Below are 22,686 nucleotides of genomic sequence, written 5' to 3' on the forward strand. Positions count from 1 at the left end.
GCTGTGAAGACAAACAGGATAAGGCTGAGGGAGAGCCTATGTTTCATGTTCTGAGCCCCATGCCTGGAAGTATTAACATCATTCCAGGAGTTCTCATACCACTTCCCACTCTAAATTGTAAACACAAGTAAACTCTTTGTAGTCCCCACGACTATGCCAACTACTAGTAATCCAAAAACGGTCTTCTTTCTCTGCCTAGTTTATAAATATGCATTAATGAATACAGATTAATACAAAGTTAGTATGCTGTAACAAATGGAAAAAAACGGTTGAACGAACGCACTTGCACTGAACTAAAACCTTTTCTCGGGTCAAGGAAGCAGGGGATTCGCGCCCGAGTCCTAATTAGCCACAGGTTGTACAAGGTAGGAGATAACAGTCGGCAGCTGTACTCTGACTTTCAGCGCTTCCCCTCACGGGCGCGATAACTACGTCAACAAAAAAACCACCCGCGGGGCACGGACATGCTCCCCCAAAGGAGTGCTGCCAGCCAGGCCGCTCGGCGCCTTCGCCGCGGGTTCCCGCTGCAGAGCTTCGAGGCAAGGAGTCTGGAAGAGGGGGCCACGCGCCCCAGCTCCCCGGCCCTGCTCCACCCCCAAAAACGGATTTCTCTCCCGCCTCCCTCTTAACTCCGTCAGCGCCGGAAGCAGCGAGGCAGGGAAGGAGGCCTGCAAACGGCGGCCGGAGCCCAGAGGAGGTCCACGGGGAGGAGACTGCAGCAGCCAAGCAGAGGGAGCGCTTACGTTTTCTGGGGAAAGGCGGCCCCAGGACTACTTACCCCAGCGCCTCTAGCGTATCCAGCACGTCCCCCTCCATCGTAGGTTCGGGACCGGGCTCCGGCCCTCTCATGGTCCTACAGCCCGAAGATGTTCAGCGCTCTAAGGAGCCCGCCGGAAACCAGCGTCACGGCGCCAAGGTTCCGGCCGGGGTCTCAACCCAGATTGCCTAGGAGGGCCTCTGACGGGGGCAGAAACGTTCCCCGCCCGGAGGCGATTTGCTCTCGCGCCGAAAAGCGCTCTATGTAACAATGCTAACTTTTAAAAATAGTAACAATAAGTAATAATGAGGCTTCCTTGTGTTCTGTCTTAGCAACAAGCATCGTGATTCTACCCAAGTTGTTCTCAGCCTATCAGATTCCAGATCTCTTTATAACAAAAATCCTGAAATGAAATATTACCTTGTGCTAGAGTTGTACTTAATGTAATTTTTAAATCCATATATACACGACAATGCTCCACCTTTGAAGAAGACATAAAGGGGAGGAAATATATAACAAAATAATTTTGTTTTGTTATACATTGTAGATGAAGTTGTTACCAGGAGGAGGAAAACAAATTACCTCGGTTCTTAGTCACCCGAAAAAAAACGAATTTTTAAGGAGAGACAGAAAGCATGATATAAGCAATATTTTTATTAGTCAAGTAAAAAGGTAGTAAAAGATAGCACCCTCCCAAGAATTGGGAGCAGGCCAATCCAAGAGAGGAAAAATGGCCCCGCTCCTTTGTTTTTCCATCATTATCCTGGCTTAGGGGTATTTCTCTGATTAATTAACAGCTCAGGTTCTTTGAGTGCTCAGGCTGATTGACAGCTCAGATTCCTCGTGCTCTGGCACGCCAATCCCCTTTCGGGCAGTTTCTTACCAATGAAGCACAGAGAAACCCACTGGAGGGGGCTCAAACTGAAATGTTAATTATATTATAATGAGCATTGGGTCAAGTTTCGCTGGGTCCTTCTCTCTTATGCGCAGCTGCAGCGTTTTGATTTTAGCTGGTTTCTTTTGCTGGCCTTCATTTAGAGAAAGTAAGTTTCTGGAGTCCCTTATCCTGAGTGCAGACTTACTTTTCTGGGTTGTTCCTTTCCCCTTTCTCTCCCCCTGCCCAGTGCTCATTTTTATCTAACTGCCTAACAAAGTGACCAGAGGCTTGCATCGATCTGTAGAATTCTCTTCAACATATAGACTATGTGTTGTACTGCTGACAAAATATAGGTGAATTGTAAAAGAAACTAAAATACCATGGGCAGAATAGGGTAGTTGATGTGATTTTCCAAAACTGTGACTAGCTCTCCATAAAGCTCCAAACAAACAAAACAGAGTTCCCTCGATGTACTATTTATGGAGAATTCAGTATCTATATAAAGGATGAAAAAAAATTTAGGGTTCATATGTAAAAGGGAGTCAGCATAGAGTGTAAAACCATTGTTAACAATGATATCACCCATATGAATATCCAGATAAACTATTGAAAGTTGTGCAAAACAGAGAACTAACGGTCCTTGTAAAGGACTGTCCCCTATCTTACAGACACATAGCATCCCTGGCCCCAAACCACTTATGTCAGCAATGCTCTCACCACCCTAATCATTGTTACAAATAAAAAGCTTACCAATAAATCTGTAAAATCCCCTGAGGGAAGCTTACCCATAAATTAGAATAAATTTCAATAATGACTCCTCTACCATAAACCCTAGGCTTAAACGTATTTGCAGCTTAATGTATTTGAATTTATCTTTAAACCAGAGAGAGAATTTATGTTCTGAGCGGTTATTGCCTCCCTCAAAGAGTTGAAGTCATAAAGAGTACTATTCCCAATAATCTTGGGAGACATCAATAGGGACACTTCATAATGGTAAGTGTCAAGACTGCAAGATGCTGTAACAACCCTAAATGTCTACTTGCTTAATAAGTAGCCTCAAAATATATATAACAAACAAACCTGAGGGAGAAATAAGCAAATCCACAATTTACAGAGGAAGATTTTAAACAAATATTTCTCATTAACTGATGTAATAAGCAATCCAAAAAGACTGATAGACATACATAAGACTTGGAAAACATAACTTATAAATTTGACCTAATTGCCATACATAAATTACTGCTCCCCAAAGCTTCAGAATATGAATTTTTCAAGTGCATGTATGTCATTTATAAACAGTATACTTTATACTGTACGTGAAAGTAAGTCTCATCATATTCTAAGTGTGAAATCATAAAAAGTATGTTCTCTGACTACAACAAAATTAAACAAGGAATCAATATGAAAAAAAAACTTTTAAAAATCCCCAAATATTTAATGTTTGGAATTTAAGCAATGTACTTCTAAATAATCAGGGATTAAACTAGAAATCAAATGGATACAATATTTGAACTGAATGATAATAAAATACCACACATCAACATGTGAAGGATGCAGGTAGACTCATTCTTAAAAGAAAATATGTAGCATTAAATGCCAATATTAGAAATGATAAAAGACTGAAAACTAATTATCTAAGTATCAATATCAAGCTGAAAAGCAGTCATTAAATCCAAGGAAATAGAAAGATAGAAATAAAGATAAGAGTAGACAGCAATGAAATGGGGAAAATACAGTAGAGAAATTAAGCCAAATTTGAGTTTTTTTGCAGACTAATAATATTGACAGACTTTTACCCAAGCTGATCAAGAAAAAATAAACAAAAAAGAAGACACAAATAACCAATATCAGGAATAAAAAAATGGGACACCAATACTGTTTATCAGATATTAGATAGTTAATAAGATGTTATGAATAATTTTATGCAAATAAATTTGGAAATTGTAGATGAAATTGATAAATTCCTTGGGAAACACAGTTTAACCAAAAAGATAAAAGGAAAACAAATTATGAATAGCTCAATATCTGTTAAAGAAATTGAATGACTAATTAAAATTCACCCACAAAGAACGCTTTCCTGCTGATTTTCTCCAAACATTTAAGAAAGAAATAACACAAATCTTATACAAACTTTTCCAGAAACTAAAAAAAAGGAGCATTTTGCAATTTTGCATTTTTATGAAGACAAAATTACCTCAAAACAAACATCAATAAGGACATTACTAGAAAGGAAATTTATAGACCAAGTCCTCTCACGAATACAGTCCCCTGAGTATGACAAAGTCGCCACCGTAGTTCAGGTCTTTTCAATGGGATATCCAAATTGTGACCTTTATCTCATGCTACTATTGGCACAAATAATCAATTAACTACCTGTATTAAGGAATAGAAGAGAGTTTTATTCCAGCCAAGTTGAGGACTGTAGCCTGGGAGGCACAGATTCAAGAAGCACTTGAATTGTGTTCCGCCTAACTACAATATGGGGGAGGCTTCTACAGGCAAAACTGCAAAGTTCCATAAGCTGTTTGTCAAGATACAAGATTGGAGCTGGTGAGAAGTAAGGACACTTGGTTGGTGTCCGAAATGGTTGCATACTTCAAGGAGAGGCCTAGAGACCACACGGTTGCAGCTGGCAGTGGCTGATAAATATTCTGAACATGGCTGGTGGTGTCCTTAAGTTTATACAGTTCAGAATATTCAAGTTCTCAGTAACGCAGGAACATGTCTGAAACCACATCCACAATGGCCACCAGGCTCCATTTTGGATGGCTGAACCACAGTTACTCCATTTTAATTTTTAAATGATCTTAAATATGTCATCACTAAACACACAAATCAATTCCAGATGGACAGTTGATGTAAATTACAAGATTAAACAAAGTTTCTGGAAGATAATATAAAATATATTTGTGAACTTGGGATAGGCAGATAGTACTTAGTCTATTGCTTAGGGCTTTTGTGTCCTATTCCACAGGACATAAAGATATTCTATATTATACTGACAACTTGGCCTTTATTAAAATTAAGTCCATAAAAAGACCCCATTAAGAAACTGAGAAGGCAAGCTATACAAATGAGAGAAAAGATCTACAATACATATATCTGACAGGGGTTCATATTCAGATTATGTAAAAAAAAATCCTTCAAATCAATAAGAAAAAGTCAAACAAGTCAAAGGGGTAAAACTGGAAAAAAAAGACGAATAGGCATTTTGCCAAAGAAAGCATTCAAATGGTCAACAATTATATGAAATAGCACTCAACTTCACTGCCATTAGAGAAGCAAATTAAAACAATACTGAGATACCACTATATACACATAAAGAATGGCTAAAATTACCCCCCCCCAAACCCCACATCTAATGTCAGCAAGAATGTAAAACTAGAACTCATACACTATCAATGGGAACATAAACGTAGGGGGTAAAATCAACCAGTATTTATTAAAGCTGAATCTACAACATCCATGTGGCTCAGCACCAAAAGCCGTGTACAAGAATGTTCACGGCAGCGTGATTCACATCAGCCAGACTGGAAACAATCCAAACATCTTTTTACAGTAGACTGGACAATTAAGGTGTAACCATGCAATGGAATGCTATATGAAGTGAAAATAGACAAACCACTGCCACATACACCATTAATGAATCATAGAAACACAAAGTGAAGCAAAAGGATCCAGGCATAAAGAGTTATTTTTACTGCAAAAGAGTTCTGAAATCTTTTTCAAAAGGTTTAAAAGCAGACAAATAGTGATCTTCTTTGTGAAGGGATAATGACTGGCAGAGGTACAAGGGAGGGGCTCTCTGGCGGTGATGACGTTCTGTATCTTGAACAATGTCTGTGTTCAATTTATAGACACTCATTGACCTGCACTTATCTGTATATATGTTTTTTAAGTTTACTTTAAAAATAAATTAATTTTGCACCCTTAAAAATGGTGAAGACAGCAGATTTTTGCTGTCAGTGAAAAAAATGAATGATGTAAAGTGCTTAAAATAGTGTCTGGTACACAGGAAGTGCTTAATAAATTGTATCAATTGTCTTAGCCTTGGTTCGGTAAACAGTTTGAGGAGAAGCTTAGGTGGTAAGACGTTATCGGTATGTCGCATCCTAGGGGAGCAAGAACCATGGAAGAAGCAAGTGAGGCAGGAAAGGAGAGTGAATATATAGCAGTGGGTTCCCGAGCTGCCCACAGTCGGATGGCCCTGCCTCTTCACTGATGTCTCGTGAAGCTACTGCATTTCTCACGCACTTCTCTGGGTGAAGGATGAAGAATGTATCAGCTAGCTCATAATTTATCTGTCAAAGTTTGCTCCAGGAGGAGGATGACCGCCTCACACTTCCAGGTTACACGTGCACCGCAGCAGCTTGACGGAGTCCCAGGGCAGAAAATGCCAGGCACATGGCATGGGCACAACACTAGAGTGTACCCACAAGTGGCCTCAAGATCCCAGAGCAACCACAGCAATGAGGCGTTCGGTCAGTAGCAAGGAAGGTAGCAGCAACCACCTCCAAGACCACTTACCGCACAAGCTGCTGCTCTGGCCAGAGCACAGTGCGCATGCGCAGCTCTGGGTGGTGCCCGAACTAAATCTAGTCGGTTCAGCCCATGCCTCACTCAGTCTCTTGCACTCGCTTGTTATACCTGGGCCTAAATACCCTCCCTTCTTCCCTGACAGGAGGGATACAGTCTGTCAAGGTAGTGGACATTGTAACATCCTCAACAGACCTTAAAATGATTAGCAAATCTGAGTATTTAATAGGCCATTTCACCCTTTTCGGACAGCTGCTTCTCAGAGGGTACATGGTAAGCGGTAGCGGTAAATATTTTGGTGTTTCACCCATTATCTCACCATCTTTGCCATAAAATGGGTTCCTTATTTCAAGTCAATGCTGTCATAAGTGAGACGTCCTGTGAGCCCTCAGCTGGTGATGCCAGCAAAGAAACTGTGGGCAGAAAACGCAAACTCTGATCCAGAATCACAATCCTGTCTAAGATGGAATATAACCAATCTTCCACCAGGTGCCTGGCTGGAATCCCCAGAGAAAAAAGCCACTGTCAGGCCCCAGCTGCCCACATGGCAGCATTCAGTACTACAATCATGTACTCTGTGTATTTTCCCTCCTTTCCTGCCTGACTTTTCTCTTCCATCATTCTTGCTTCCCTAGGATGGGTCTCACCAATAATGTATTGGCAAGTGAGCTTTTGCCTCCACGTGTGTTTTCTGGGGAACCCAGGACAAAACTGATAGCATTCAGTGCTTATTATGAATCCGACACTGTACTATACACTTTACCAGATTCACTAATTTTTAAGGTAAACTTTTAGAAGAAATTAAAAGCACAGCACATATACAGACAAGCACAGAATTGATCACCCTTGATGAAGGGAAACCCAGGTTGTTGGGTCAATGTATAACTCACCCTTGCTACCAGGGCTGCTCTGTTCACGGGCCCTTTAGGAAAGCACTGGGGTGGCTGGGGACAAGGTCTGGGTAACATTCATGGGAAGGATCATTGTGTCCTCCCAATTGTTGAGTGTATCTTCTGCACTAGACATGTTTTCATCAGCCTTAAGACGAGACACGAAGAACCATATCCTTTGGGCCCACTCCCTTCAATCTCAACATGAATCTCTCCCCCAGACCTCTTTGTCCCTAATTTTCCAGCCGGGACCTTTTCTTTCCCAGGAGTCAATATCCATACCTCCAACATGCTGGACTATAAGGAAAAATTGTTCTAAGGCAGTCCCTGGGCTACAGTAAAAGGAGGGCATTTACCAGCTCATCTCCTTCTATATCTTTCCCACTGACCCCAAATGCCCTGCACTTAAGGTTGCATCATTTTCCCCCTTTGATACCTTACCTAGGTGCCACATCTCATGTTCTGTACAGAAGTATAGAAGGAGCCAGAACCTCCAGATGTGCATGGCTGGTTGGTCGAGAGATGTGATAATGGCAAAGGAAGAGAACCCAGAACTGCAAGGGCAAGAAACCAGCTGGCCTCAGACAGAGGCCTGAGAGGAGTCAGGCAGATACATGGTAGCTGAGGTGAAAGAAGCCGCTACGTCCAAGAGGAAACCAACATAAAATTGGTGTCCAACACACCACGGCCTAAATAGCCAGGCCCAATCTGGCTCCTGCTCACCTCTCCAAACTCATCTGCCCTTACTCCCCACACTGTTCACTTCACTGATCTCTCATCACTTTCTCTGTTGACTGCATCTCTCATTCCCAGAGAGTGCTTAGTATCCATTTAGGGAACAGAAAAAACAGAACAGAACTGGGGTATCCAGAGACACACTGTTTTGAACTCTGAATATTCTAAAATATAGAATAGGGCCACTGAGAGATTTGCTTGAAGAAGAGACCTTCAGAAGCTCATTTGGAGAGGGTGAAGCCCAGAGGGAGGGTTCTAGGGGCTACTGCTGAGTTTGAACCATCAACTTTCCTTCTAGCTTGACCAGTTTCGTTCCCCAGGGAGGATCAGGCATTAAAAAATCTACACTGGGGCCCAGTGTCTGGGAATAGGGACCAAGTCTAGAGCATCATGGGATTTACGTCCCAAGAAACAAAGAAACAATGAAGGAGAGAAGGTGGGAACTGTAGAGTTCCCCTAAGACGCAGCTTCCTGACTCGTAGGCTTCTGATTTCTGAGAGCAAGAAGGATAGTGATGTTAACAGAAACTGGGAAATTTCCAGTGGGCAAGGCAGAGGGAAAGAATAAAATGAAACGCCGCTTTGTAAATGCTTCCCTAAAAGCCCTGGGGAATCCTCCCAGGCCTCTTTCAGCCACAGGGAGGGTGCAGCTAATCTCGACAACCTCTGCCTCTCACACCGCCACCAACAGGAATAATTCCACTTTATCTCTTGTTGTTCTCACGGTTTACAGACCAAGCTAACATTTCTTTGAACAAAGATTTCTAATTTAAACATTTTTGAGAGCTACTATTGCAAGGCATCATACTAGCTGCATTTTGGTTCCTAGCTTCTCTGTTATTTGCTTAAAAATATGAAAACATAGGGATCTGACTGACTTCACCTGTGCTAGCCCAAAAGCAAGGACGCCAGCCACGAAGAACCCCTGGAAAGCTTTCTCCACAAAGAAGTATCCAGGCTCCATCCTCAGAGATTATGAGCCAGTAAAAGAGATAGGACCTAGAAATCTATACACATTAAAGTTTTTTTGATGATTCTAATGAAGAGTAAAGTTCTGAAACCACTCTTGTACTAAATATTTACATATATTTTGAATTTAAACAATCCATAGCATAAATCAGCTAACTTCCCCTTTCAGATGTACTTTAAAAAATATTAATAAAAAATTTAAACATTTTCCAAAAGTGGGAGGGGAGGAGGAGAGGGTGAGGAGACTCAGTGTGGTAACTTGTATGACACTTCAGTTTTTCCAATTATCCCCAAATGTTCACGCATAAATCCTTCTCTTACCAGTTGGTCATCACATGCAACTTTTTTGACTTCTGACATCTGCTGCTCCTGTAAGCCACCATTCACAGTGCAAGTGTCTGTCATGCCTCCACTCCCTCTCATTGTCCGTTTTCTTCTAGTCTGAGCCGCTGTTCCAGTGACCAGGCCTTTGTGGAGCCTCATCGTTGCTACCCAAGCCAGTGACTCGCCTGCCTGAGCCCGGCGTTTATAGGCTACTCAGGTGATCCAGATAACCAGCTAGATTTGGGAAATGCAGCCTAAATCCTATTCTCAATAGCTTGCCTCGCTTTTCTCAACAGCGCTGTGTTCCTTCCAGGTAAATAATACCTTATTCCTTTGGAAGACTTTGACACAAATCAGCAAGACAAAATATTAGTTTTACAATCTGAAACATATTTCTTCACACAGATTACCAGTGAAGCCACGCAAACATCTCAGATCTAAGTGCATCAATTAAACCCCATCCCCCCATGATAAAAGTGTTCAGACCTTGTTCTAATAGGAATCATGTGAACTTAATTCAAATTGATTAAAGCGCTTTGTTTAGATTTCACTGGATAGTTCGAATCTGATTGGACTGTAACTGGAAATTCTGTAAAGGCAGCAGTGTCTGAGTTCAAAGTATTGCTTAAAAACGAAACAAACAAATGCTATCATGTATCAGTTTAAGTTCTGCCTAGCTAGCAGTAACTTCTGAAAATGCCTTTTGGGAAGAGGAATGTTTCACACTTTTAGAGCAAAGTAAAACATCTGATTGGAAAGACATCATTAAGCAAATTTTTGTGTTCTCGGAAGCTTACCGTGTCTAAACAAACATTTTTCTTCTAGTTAGTGGGATGTAGAAGAAAAGATGGACTTTAGCAGCAGATACATAATTTGATTCCCTCTACTGAGTCAGCCACTGAATTCAGGAAGAGACGAGTGTGTCAGCAGCCTTAAGTGAGCAGACTGTGGGGCCCAGGCCAAAGTTCACAACAGCGTGCACCTGGCAAGAGGTAAATGTACGCATGCGCTAGTGCATGCGCGAGCGTTAAGAACACGATGCATGCGCCACTAGCGTTATAAGGAAAAGAGCCTACACCTGAGCGCGCGGGGCAGCCGCTTTACTGCAATAAAGTGCTGTTTTGCTCCATGTTGGCTCCTCGCATATTATGTGGGCTCCCCTCGCCTTCTTATGGTTGGGGCAGCTCACCTCCTTGAATCCCTCTTCCGCCTCCCTCAGCTGACAGACTCCAAGGATTTTTTTTTTAAAGTTCCAAGTTAGATAAAAAATATTTAAAACCTGTATTCCAAATGGAAAAGTCTGATAGAATTTAGAGTCAGGTATAAAGATGCACAGTAATCAAACCCTAGAACTGAGAAACGAATCCGATCAAAGCACAGTAGGTATTGATAATTAAGAAAAATACTACGCTCCCGTATTTCCTGCTTCGAGAATGCAATATAGATCTAACAGCTGTTACTTTATCAAGCTGTGGAACGTAGGTCCTCTCCCGCCCCCACCGCGGGGTCCCAGCAGCTCCGGGCGGCAGGAGCGGCGGCGGCCAGGCAGCCCTGGGGCCCGCCCCACCACCACGACGCCCCAGAGAAACGTCAGCTCCGCCCAGGGGTCAGCGAAGGAGGAGCCCAAGAGGAGATCTGCGAGGTTGTCAGCTAAACCCGCTCCTGCAAAAGTGGAAACGAAGCCAAAAAACGTGGCAGGAAAGGATAAATCTTAAGACAAAAAAATGCGAACAAAAGGGAAAAGGGGAGCAAAGGGGAAACAGGCCAAAGTGGCTAACCAAGAGACTAAAGAAGATTTACCTGCAGAAACCGGAGAAACTAAAAACAAGGAGAGCCCAGCCTCTGATGAAGCAGGAGAGAAAGAAGCCATCTGATTAATAGCACACACCTGGTCTTATTAGTGGTCCCTGTCTTCCTTGTTGTACAATGCGGAGGAATATTTTTATCAACTATTTTGTAAATGTATTTTGTTTCTTAGTAGCTCTAGAAACGTTTTTAAGAAGGAGGGAATCCCATTTCATCCCATTTTTTAAGTGTAAATGCTTTTTTTTAAAGATGTGAAATCATTTGCTGGTTGTTTATTTTTTGATACAACCAGAAAATAGTGGGATATTGAATATGAGGGGCTTTGATTGTCTTGGGTGTCAGCTTGACATTCCATAGATGGGGGCTAGTTTTTATATCCTATAATACAGAGCATACTTAAATCACAATTTGGCGTCAGTTGTGCATTTATTTAATGTCTTGAACACCTTAAATTACTTCTCTTCCCATGTTGTTTTTAGTAGAATGGTTTCCTAAAGCAAACCACTCCTTGATCTTGGCTCTTCTTGTCGGAATTTTGTGCACTCTGTAACATCTTTGGTCGTGGTAGTCCAGTTTTCCTAGTAATTTTGTTAATGTGAACGATTGAAAATTTGAGTATGTGGTGTATACGACATTAAATTGTGAATTGGTGGGACTTATGATGTAACAGCATGTCAACATTTGATGATATTGGTACTTGATATCCTATTAAGGAAAATTTGTTTTCAAATTTTAAGCTCGAAAGTCACTGGAATAACTGGAAAAGAATCAAAGCTACGTGATTTTTTAGATTTTTGGTACGTTTGTTAAGAATTGTGTACAAATTGAAATGTCTGTGTACTGATCCTCAAAACAACCAATAATATCTCAATTATGAAAGAAAAAAGATGTGGAACGTATATATAGATTGTAAAATTTTCAGTAATGGTAAGATGTCAAAAAAGTGTATAGAAACCCCCCCTCAAAAGATAATTTGTTCATAAATGATTAGTCCTTAAAAATAGACATATTAACAAAAGACAAAAATAGATAAATTGGATTTCATCAAAATTTAAAGCTTTTGTCTTCAAAGAATGGTGTCAAGAAACAAACTACATGATAGGAGAAAATATTTGCAAATCATACATCCAATAAGGGACTTATATCTAGAATGTATAAATAACTCTTACAACTCAACAATAAAAAAGCAAATAACCCAGTTAAAAAATAGACTGAGGATTTGAATAGACACTTCTCCAAAGAAGATGTAAAAATAGCCAATAAGCTGATGAAAAGATTCTGTACATCATTAGTCATCAGGGAAATCAAACCCAAACTGTACCCACTAGGATGGCTGTAATCAAAAAGTCAAATAATAACAAATGTCATTGAGGATGTGTAGAAATTGGAACCCTCACACCTTGCTGGTGGGAATGTAAAATGGTGCAGCCACTGTGGAAACTGTCTAATAGTTCCTCAAAAAATTAAACATAGACCCATCAATTCTACTTTTATGTATATAACTAAGAAAAATGAAAACACACTTTCACACAAATATTTATACCTGAATGTTCATTGCAGTGTTGTTCATAATAGCCAAAGAGTAGAAACAAATCAAATGCCCATCAACTGATGAATGGATAAACAAAATGTGGTATATCTATACAATGAAATATTATTTGGTCTTAAAGAGGGATGAAATACTGACACATGCAACAACATGGATGAATCTTGAAAAGATGCTAAGTGAAAAAGTCATAAAAGACCATATATTATCATATATATTATATGATCCTACTTACGTGAAATGTCCAGAACAGGTAAATCTATAAAGGCAAAAAAAATTTTGGTGGTTGCTTAAAGGTAGGAGTATTTGGAGGTTTTGGGGGAGAGTGATAACAAAAGGGCACAGAGTTTCTTTTTTGATGTGATGAAAATAGTCTAAAATTAATTATGATGATGTGTGCATAACTGTGTGAATACACTAAAATACACTGAATTGCACACTTTAAATGGGTGAACTGTATGTTATGTGTGCTATATATCTCAATACAGCTATTAGCCCCTTCCCCAAAATAGTAATAAGACATGTTGCACTTGAATTGCCTAGAGCAAAACAGAGCTGAAAATCAGTACCCTCCATCTCCTAAGTACTCCTTCCCCTGATCCTTTTCTCTATTTAAAGTCACCACAATTCATTCAGTAGCCCTTGTTGGAAACCCTGTCCCCTCCCTTTGGCTCACCTTCCATATCCAACCTAATGCAACACAGTTTCTGGGTGTAGCATGATCAAAGGAACACAGCGCAGCAACGAAAACACAATGTCAAACCGACTGAAGTTCTTTATTGAATTTCTCAGACACTCTGGAGGGACTACATGGTTCTCAGTAACACTCTTAGAAATCCCCCTCTCCTCTTCTATCCACTGCTTTTGTGCCTCACAGCTTCTCCAGCATCCACTTTCCCCAAATTTCTCCCAAATTCCTCTTCATGCTATTGGCTTTGTATGATTTTGTTCCCTCTTTACTTCTAAGTCTCCAGTTTCTTTTTTTATTATTATTTTATTTTATTTTACTTTTTAAATGTAGGTAGTGGGGATTGAACCCAGGTCCTTGTACATGTTAAACATAGACGCTACCACTGAGCTATTCCCTCCCTACATCCAAGTCTCCATTTTCAAAGCTTTAAAGAACCCGTCTAATGATGACAGAACCCTTTCCATAGGGGTGAAACAGTAGTCAAAGCCAGCACTCTCTTGAAATGGTGGAGGTGAAGAAAGGCTCCTCCAGATACAGAGCTTATGTTAGCTTGGTTTGTTAGGAGAACCTACTTGACAGGGCCACATCTGACAACTGCCCAGGGTGGGCACTGCACAACCCACACAACAGACAGCACTCTGATCCCCGGCCCCATTCTTCCATATGGAGGGACTTCATTAGTTTCTAACTCTCTCCACTCCTTTACTCATGTTTGTGAAGGAGTGAGTTATTTGATCAATGAGATTGTAGAAGGAGCCTAACATGCCCCTGTCAGACCCTTTCTCTTTGTCTGTTTGGCTTTGCTTGCCTACAGAGACTGCCCATTCTATTTGCTCTTTGCCATGTGGTAAGGAGCCTGCCTTTGTGGGGGAGGCCTGCAGTCGTCCAGCTGTGCCAAGGTCTGCACGTGAAGGTCTAATTCATAGCTGATGTATTAGGAAGCCCACTTGGCCATGGATTTAAAGCCACACTGGCCAATCAGCTATATTAGGTAATAAAGGTGATTTTTTTTTCCAATCTTCACTTAAATAAATCATATATATATATATATTTCACCTGCTCCCAAACTCTGGAGAGAATGAAAGAGGTCTTATATACTGACCCTTGAAACTCCAGCACAGTACTTCAGCTTTTCCTTCAATTCCATTTCCTTCAATTTCCTAATAATTTATTTTAGCTTAAGTTAGTTTCTGTTGCTTGCAACTAATCCAAACAAATGGAAACATTATTCCACAAATATTTATCCGAAACTAAAATTTGTAATAAAATCAACATTAAATTTAGGAGTATATGTTATAGAATAATATTTAGATGCATTCAAAAGGAAAGATGTCTTTATCATGAGTCCTTTAGCTGCTACCTATAACTTCACAGGAACCTATAGCCCAAGTTTTGGATAAATCATACTCATTTTTCATCCCATTCTCATAAATCCTATAACTATTAACTTGGGGTGCCAGGTTTTTCCTAAATTATAGCCAATTCTATTCACTATTATTTCGTGGTTTATTTCAAACTGATTGCAGCATAAATCTAATGATCATTAAACTAGAAGGGAGCATGATACAGATTTCTAAAAGTAGATTAATTTTACCTAGGGTCTGTATGTGATATCTTTAAAATATACTCTTTTTTCCCTAAAAGAAATAGTGTAAAATTATTCCTTGCTCTAATAAATTATTATGTGAAGCTATTTTCTAAGAACCAAGTAATTTTCATGCCACTCTAAAGTGCTTGCTAGAAAAAATTATATTAGACAAGATTTAGCACTGTTGGAAATGAAGTAATCTCTCAAAACAGAATTAGTACCTTTATACCTGAAATGAGCAAAAGCATAAGTATGTCTCAGGTGTCTCCATAGTCCATTTATTGATATAATTTGTGACAAACTTTCAGTGATTTGTCTTCTTGAAATGATGAGATAGATGTTGGCCCCATTACTTAGAGTGACGGGGTCATTGGACATTTGCTGCAAAGCAGAAGTCAAAATAAGATGGAAAAGCATTAGGACACCCTGGGTATGAGATCACAGAAGACTTTTGGAGAAATTTTTGAGTCTTGTTATATATAGACTCTATCAAGTTCGATTTTTCACAAGCAGAGAATGTTAAATTGCTGATTACCGGTATAGATTTTGGAAGCACCAGGAAGACTCCATTATTCCAGCCACCCCAAACTATCCTCACCCATTTGCTGATCTCTGGAATCCTAACAGATATCCCATGTCAGTCATTAAAACACAAATGCCACTCAGCTCTGGGATTCACAATGGTTTAGGAACTTGGCACGATGGAAAGCACCTCTGTTAATCCTGGTTCGGCCACGTACCAGGCTGCAGAGACTCAGGCTGCAGTAGTCCATGCCCCGGTCCTGATTATTTTATAAGCACTCTTTGAAAGAGGACGAGCCTCCCAGCATTCTGCTCCACGGAGAAAGCTCAGACTCTCACAGGCCTCTTTGAGACCAACCCTTTCAGATCACCACTTGGCTACTCCCAGGAGGGCTGGGACCATCTCAGAGACCCAGACCATATCATGCCTGAGTCAGTGTCAGACTTGTCCACTAACTCCATCCCTCTGCTGCTTTGGGGCAACTTTATTTCAAAGGACCCTTTGCCAGGATCTATCTCAATAGGACTCCCTAACTTTGACTCTTACAGGGTTTAGGGTATCAGTTCCTTCTGTCCCAGGAGACCCTGGTCTCCTTACACCAGTTGTTCCACCTTCTTCCCTGGGGCTTTGATTTCTGGGTCAGGTTGCTTCCCAGTTTTTGAAGAGCAACAGCAGACCACGTTATCTGGCCAAAAGAAAGAGCTGTATCAGAAGAGCACTGTGTTATGACCTGGTGACAGAGTTTACTAGATGGTAGGGGGTATGCTTTCTGTTCTCACCATTCTCCTTCCACTTTTGCAAGACAGCCATCAGAGTGGAGCAGAAGATCAGGACAATGCAAGGCAACAGATGGCAGGTGCAGGAGGAGCGCAGTCTTGGGGCAATTCATGCCAGCCCAGGGGTGGGGCGTCTTGTCTAGGAAAAGCAGTGCCTGGCAGTGGTCTGAGAGCCACATGATAGACAAGTAGAGGACAGGGATGCAAGGGGCGGTAGGAGGATGCTGGATTTGTAGGAGCATGCGTGAGACAGTCTATCTCAAGAGGCGAACCATTCCTCAGTGGAGATGGGGCCAGAGACTGCTTGGTTGCATTGATTCCCAGTCTTCCATTTAAATTTTTAAAACAAAAGCAAAGACGATTGGTTCATAAGGCTAGAATATTTTAAAATTTATAGTAAGAATCACAGACTCCTATAACAGAGTTGGCAGGGACCTCAGAGTTTATCTATTCTCCATGAACTCCCCATGTTAAACTTTTCTTTACACCATCCCTGACAGAGGCTACCAGAGCCCCTCCTTGAACATCACTTCCTCAAAAAGCCACATGTTTTGATTGTTAGATCAAATTGTCAGACTGCTAGGCTCTCTATAAGACTCCAAATAGAAGGACTCAATATCCCCACATCACTACTTACCACAAGTCTGTGCTCTAGATTGAAACAGACAAACCTACAGTCTAGGAGCAGGCATGGTCTGTACCTGTAGATTGTCAGTTTGTCCTCCAAGAAAGGGTGAAAAACAGAAATACTTTGTTACTAGACACAGTGTTTATCTCTTCAGGGACAATCTCCAGGTATTCAATGATTCTGAAGAAAGCGTGTGCCAAGGGAGATTGTACATTTTCTCCATGAAACCAGAGTTGAGGCAGAGTGTCACATACATGCAAGTACCTAGTCAATATTCTATTCAATCAATACATATTAAACGCATACAATGTATAGGGCTTTATGTTCAGAGACAAAGGGGTCCAGAACTCACAAGCTAGTCTACAGCTCAGAAAAAGTTTCTAGGGCCCCGAGGGCCTCTCAGATATACCAAACTGCTTCAAGGGGTTAAAAGAACTGCTTAGTTCTCTTGCAGCATAAGGGATTTGGAGCACAGATCAACAGAGGTGTGCTCAGAGAGGGCTGGGTTTCTCAGGACTGGACCCTGTGCTCTGAGCCCACACCCTCTGTGTCTGTCCCCCGACCTCACTTGTGTTCCCTTGGACAGAGCATGGGAAGGATTCATCTGTAGAGAGCAGGCAGCTAACAACGAGAGGAAATGAAGAGTGTCAATTCCCTACTACTTCCTTGCTTCCGGGAGCTTTTTTCATGTAAAGCCATGGAACATGGAACAAAAAGCTCTGAAAAGAACTGATTTCAAAGAGACGCAGAAGTTGTGATTCTCTAATTCAGACCCAAGGGAGCCCCCAGCTGGCTGGCGGCGCAGCCCCGCTGAGTAAGGAGCAGAAACCTTCTTGGAGCCCCAGGGGGACCGCAGCTCCAGGGAGCAGAGGGAGACTCCCGCACCCCCACCGCGACGCTTCCTGTTGCCTTAATTTTGTCCTTTAAAATTCTTAACTATGGATTGCTGCCTCTTCTCTCAAGCATCCCCTAACAGGAAAGCACCGAGTGCGGCATTTATACATTAGAAACAATCATTAAAAATAAAAGGATATTAAATGAAGCGAGCTAATTGAGGTTTCCATGAAGGGGAAGGAAGTTTGGGGTCTCATCTCAACCTGTCCTTTTAATTGTCATAATTGTATCATGAACAGGAAGAAAGAAGAGGTAAATGGAGCATAGACTACTCTGCACGTCGCTAGGGGGCGGAGACGTTCAGGCTGGGCGATGGATGGGAGCGCGGCGGAGGCAAAGCCACGGCACAGTCCTGCCACTGCGAGCAGGAGCTTCCAAAGCAGCAAACTGCTCAGCCTCGTCAAGGGAATGTTTCAGAGCTGAAAGGCTTTCTATTAGCTGCGTCTCTACCAGTCCAAGAATAAGTCCTGACTCTCCTGTGTAGGACAAGGACTTAGCCACAACACCGCCTACGCAATGGGCCCAGCTTTCAGAAAGTTCAAAATAAATATAAGATCAGACAGAACCTGTAAAACAACAAAATACAGACCTCTATTCACATTACAAAAGTGCTGCATTACAAAAGCACTATCACTTTTTAAAAGGATGCCTTTGTTGCAGGATTTCATTTGAAAGAAATTTTAGTGCATTTAAAATAGGCGAAATAGTCGTGAAAGGTCAAATGCATCCTAAACAGAACAACAACAAAACATAATAAAATGGAGGATAATTAGGGTACCAATGAGATTGTAGAAACAGTAAGATTATTAACATGTCTGTATGTGTTCATACATATGGACAACCATACAACCATACACTAATAAACTTGAAAACTTAACTAAAATTAAAAAAAAATTTAAAAAATAGGTGAAATTACCAAAATTTTAGAAACATACTTTTTCACATACCTTATGGCATACTGAATTATACTAGTAGCAGGGGGAAAAAAAGCATAATCTTTATAAGAAATCAGCGTCATTACCGTTAATTTTTATTCTAAGGTTAGTTTTATGTGCTATGTAATTATCTCATAACGGTGGTATTAAAATATGAGACGTAAGACAATTTAAATTTAAGGAGGAAAATGCCAATTATTTAAAAAAATATGATGGACATATTAAGGTTAAGCATAAAAGCAATGGGAACAAAACTTCTACTCAAATTGTTTTCTCCTGTGTTCCTAAATTTAGCACTTTAACTATTTAGCTGTTTAAATGCAAAGATTCCTATTGTATTGCTGAACCGGAAATTACTGAAATCTTCAAAAATATCATTTATGAAGGAAAAAAGAATTTGCATGAACCCCACACTGATTAAAGATAAGGATGTATACTTTTCAGGGAATGTTTGAGCCCCAGGTTAACAATCTCTGCTTTAGGCTGGATATATCATGGATTCTAAGAAAAGATGAAACCTGTGGACGCTGAAAGGCCCAGCAACCCCCAGTAGCATCTGTTCCTCTAGCCCGAGGAGAGTGCCAAGCCGAGAATGCCTTTGGCAGCAAATCTGTAGGGTCCAAGCTTTGCACAGGAATGACCTAGAGCCATGGTCTTCAAACAGGCAGGTGCAAGGCTGAGCATCCGGCAGGTGGGCCCGTGGGTCTGTTGTGAGTAGCAAGGGTCAAGTTCAGGTTCAGGACCCCAAGTCTTCTGCTTCCTGTCCAACCCAAGCAGCTTCATCTGTTTACTTACGAGGCTTCTGAATATGATTTTATTTGAAGGAGAGTTTTTGCTGTTAAAAAGTATGAATGAGAGTATTTTAAAGTGCTGAAAAGGTTATCTCTGGGTGGTCTTCATTTATTTATTTATTTATTTATTTATTTATTTTGGATCATCAATAATTATTTTCCTATTTTTGCTTTCTGTATCTTTCAAATTTTCAACAATGAAAAAGTGTTACTTGTGTAATTAAAACATACAAATTTATATTAAAATAAAAGGATAAGCTTTGCCGACTTCTCAAAAAAAAAAAAATGCTGAAAACAGGGCTTCCGCAGGGATAGTAGCATTTCGAATGTGAGTTGCAGTTTTCAAACATAAAACACAGCTGTTTTGTCTCTAACCCTGAAGCTGTGAAAAAGGGGAATGATTTTGAAAGCAGGAACAGGAAAAGACTATTGAGAAAAGTGGCTGCTATTTCTAGGCTGAAGTCTCCCTGGCAACACTGTTCTCAGAACCTATGCCTTCCTACGTAGACTTATTGCAATTCATGAGGAATGAATCCAGAGTATTCATGAGACCCAAAGTCAGCAGAGGCCAGGAGAGAGTTGAGATAAAGCAGAGAGTCAGAGCAGGCCAGGGAGATGAGACAGGTTTACCGCAGCAATGCTGCTTGTGGTCAGTGCAGCCCTGTGGTCCACAGAGATTTGCAAGAGGATAGGAACAGAGAGGTCGCTGAGTCTGCAGCCGGAAAGTTAAGGATGAGGTTCCTGAGATGCAAGAGGGCTGAAGACCTCAGGGACTGTGGTTGAATAAAGTGTAGCTTCAAGGAAGAGTTACAAAGAGCAGGAGGTGAGCTCAGTCAGCAATTGACCAGTACAGGGAAACTGCAGCATTATTAAAAAAAAAAAAAAAAAAAGGGTGCTGGAAATGGGTGGTAAAGAGTGGTTTAGAGGTGAGAAGCTTAAAGCCACCACCATCAGAAACAAAACAAACAAACAAAATCCAACTAAGTCCAGTGCAATTTTAGAACAAAGAACAAGAGATAAAAAAGAATAGCCATCGTTTTCCTGACTAGATCACAGAGTCAGTTCATTCAGTTGTGTACAGCAATTCATGAATGCATGAATGCAAGGAAACAGAGATACATTAGAGATTTACAAAACAGAAACATCAGAAAAGGTATAAAAACATCCACAATGGAAACCAGACAAAGCCGGTACCCAGAGAACCTGAGTAAGTGTCTCAATCAGTGTACATCTAAAGCAATAGTTCTCAAAGTGTGGTACCCACTGGTCCAGCAGCACCAGCAGTACCCAGGAGCTTGTTGCAAATGCAAATTCCCAGGCTCTGCCTGAGATCTACTGAATAGCAAGTTCTCGAAATGAGGGCCAGGATCTGTGCTTCAGCAAACCCGCCAGGTGATTCTGACAACACTAAATTTTGGGAACCATGGATCCAGAGGCATTAAAATCACCAGGAAAAGCAAGGAACATCAAAGAGTATAATGCCAAATGTAGCCAATCAAGAACTGAGATTCAGCCTTAAACCCCAATGGCCAGAACGCTCCTCAGTCTACCACCCTAGCTCAAGACCCCCTGTCTATTGCCTGGACTACTATAATTATATTGGCACCATTCCCTACCCTGTCCCCCATCCCGCCCCAAACAACAGCCCACATCCACTTTTGCTCACACCATTCTTTCCCTCTGAGCCCAGATATGGCTTCAATTTCTATCTAAAAAAAAAAAAAAAAGCAGTCAATTCACAATTCACAATCAATTCTAGTTGAAGTTGAACATAAAACCATATATAATTTCTGTACTATTCTCATCATGATTCCTGCATTTCCCCAGGTTGTTTAAAAAACAAAAAACCTTTGTAAAACATCACTTTTAAGGCAGTGTCTTTTCCATTTCCTAAAGATAATCATTCAGGTTGTTTACAATATTTTACTATTATAAATAGTACAGAGATTTTTTTAAATAGTTCATAATGCTGTAATGAATAACATAAATTTTGTCTTTTTTCCCCCTATTATGGATTCCAATAGGGAGCCTACATATCAGACCATTTATATCACAATTTCCCCAATATTCAGTTTTTCATTTTCACTTATTTCTCATACAGCTGTGGGGGTGGGGGGGGGCAGGAAGGAGAGGTGTGGATTGATGCAGTGGAGAGAAGGGGGGTGCTTTGTCCTTACTCCTGATGTCACAGGTGGAACACTCCTGGCCCCCTTCCCATCCTCTCATTTACTTTCCCCTGGGCGAGTGGAGCAGTGACTTACCTGTCCAGCAAGTTGGGGCTAAAAACCAGTCATGTTTGGGATTGTCCCATCTGTCCAAACCAAGCCTGCCTTCAGGAAGCATCTGTTCTGCTTGGTTTCTCCATGCTGGATGTTTACCTAGACAGACACCCACGTTGGGGAGACATCCGTGGGTACAGCTGTCTAGCCCTAGGGGTCAGTGAGAAAATCTAGTAATTGACACAGATAAGGCACATTCTCCAATACAAGCTTTATCAGCCACATAAGGGACTATTTCGGCCCGTCTCCCCAGTTGCTGATTATTTCTAAATCAGTTCAGGGGTCCTATTTACCCCAAACCCTCAATAAGTTGGAATAGTTATAGGAATTTTCAGGATATTTTCCAAGCTCCAACATATTTTAAACTATCTTTGCATTTTTATATGCAGTTGTACTGTGTCTAAACTTACTCGTTTACAACTATTTAACTTAAAAATTTTGGCAGTTTTGCCACATTTTCTTCCGGCATTTTGTTTTACAAGTGAAAGCTCTGGAGCCAGCCTTTACTGCCGTTTCTCTGTAGGTAATTTTCCTCCTGCAAGAATATTTTTAAATTCATTTTTAAAAAGTCATTGTTAGTTTTTAAACATTTTCAGGTTATACCTGAGGATGACTCTCTTTTCATTAATTTTTGTGTGGAATGTGGTAAACTAGTTCCACTTACATATCCTCTTTATTTGTTTTCAATTTGTAAGTTTAGGAAAATTTATCTTTGATCAAATTTGTACTCCAGCTGTCCTTGTTTTTGGGGTTTTGTTACCAGGAGCATCTGTTACTGCTGGAACAGACCTCCATTCCTGTCCTGTATGTCAATCATCTTCTCTTGCATTTTCATGTCTTTGTCCTCCCGGCATTTTCGAGAATCTTCTCAAGCTGGTTTTCCATGTCTCTGATTCAATTTTTACCATGTTGACTCTGGTCCTTGCTGCTTCTCTTTTTGTGCTTGGCACATACATGAACATTAAATGTTTCCTGAATAAATAACAAATGAATGATTCCTGTGGAGTTTTCAGTTTTCCTGTTAGTTCTCTTTTCTCCTTGCATGTACCTCTTTTCATGTAATGCCATTGTTTTTTCATGTCAGCAACATTCTCTTTCTAGTTTTTTGTACCCATTCATAGAGTCATGTCTTCCTGCATCCT

At 40.8% G+C, this 22,686-nt stretch overlaps 1 protein-coding gene and 1 pseudogene across 1 annotated transcript in view; one reads left to right on the forward strand and one right to left on the reverse strand.

The window, feature by feature from the left end:
- The window catches only part of FAM98B (family with sequence similarity 98 member B), a 32,605-nt gene extending 31,686 nt beyond the window's left edge, over window positions 1–919 (reverse strand). The window contains exon 1 of the mRNA XM_010989339.3: window positions 779–919. Within this exon, the coding sequence (XP_010987641.3) occupies window positions 779–849 (71 nt within the window). The 5' untranslated portion in view covers window positions 850–919. The remainder of the gene's footprint in view (window positions 1–778) is intronic.
- A 9,601-nt stretch (window positions 920–10,520) lies between these two features.
- On the forward strand, window positions 10,521–10,961 carry LOC105096912 (non-histone chromosomal protein HMG-14-like; annotated as a pseudogene).
- The last annotated feature ends 11,725 nt before the right edge of the window (window positions 10,962–22,686 follow it).

The sequence above is a fragment of the Camelus dromedarius genome, chromosome 5 (genome assembly GCF_036321535.1).
Source record: "Camelus dromedarius isolate mCamDro1 chromosome 5, mCamDro1.pat, whole genome shotgun sequence".
Taxonomy (NCBI): Eukaryota; Metazoa; Chordata; class Mammalia; order Artiodactyla; family Camelidae; genus Camelus; species Camelus dromedarius.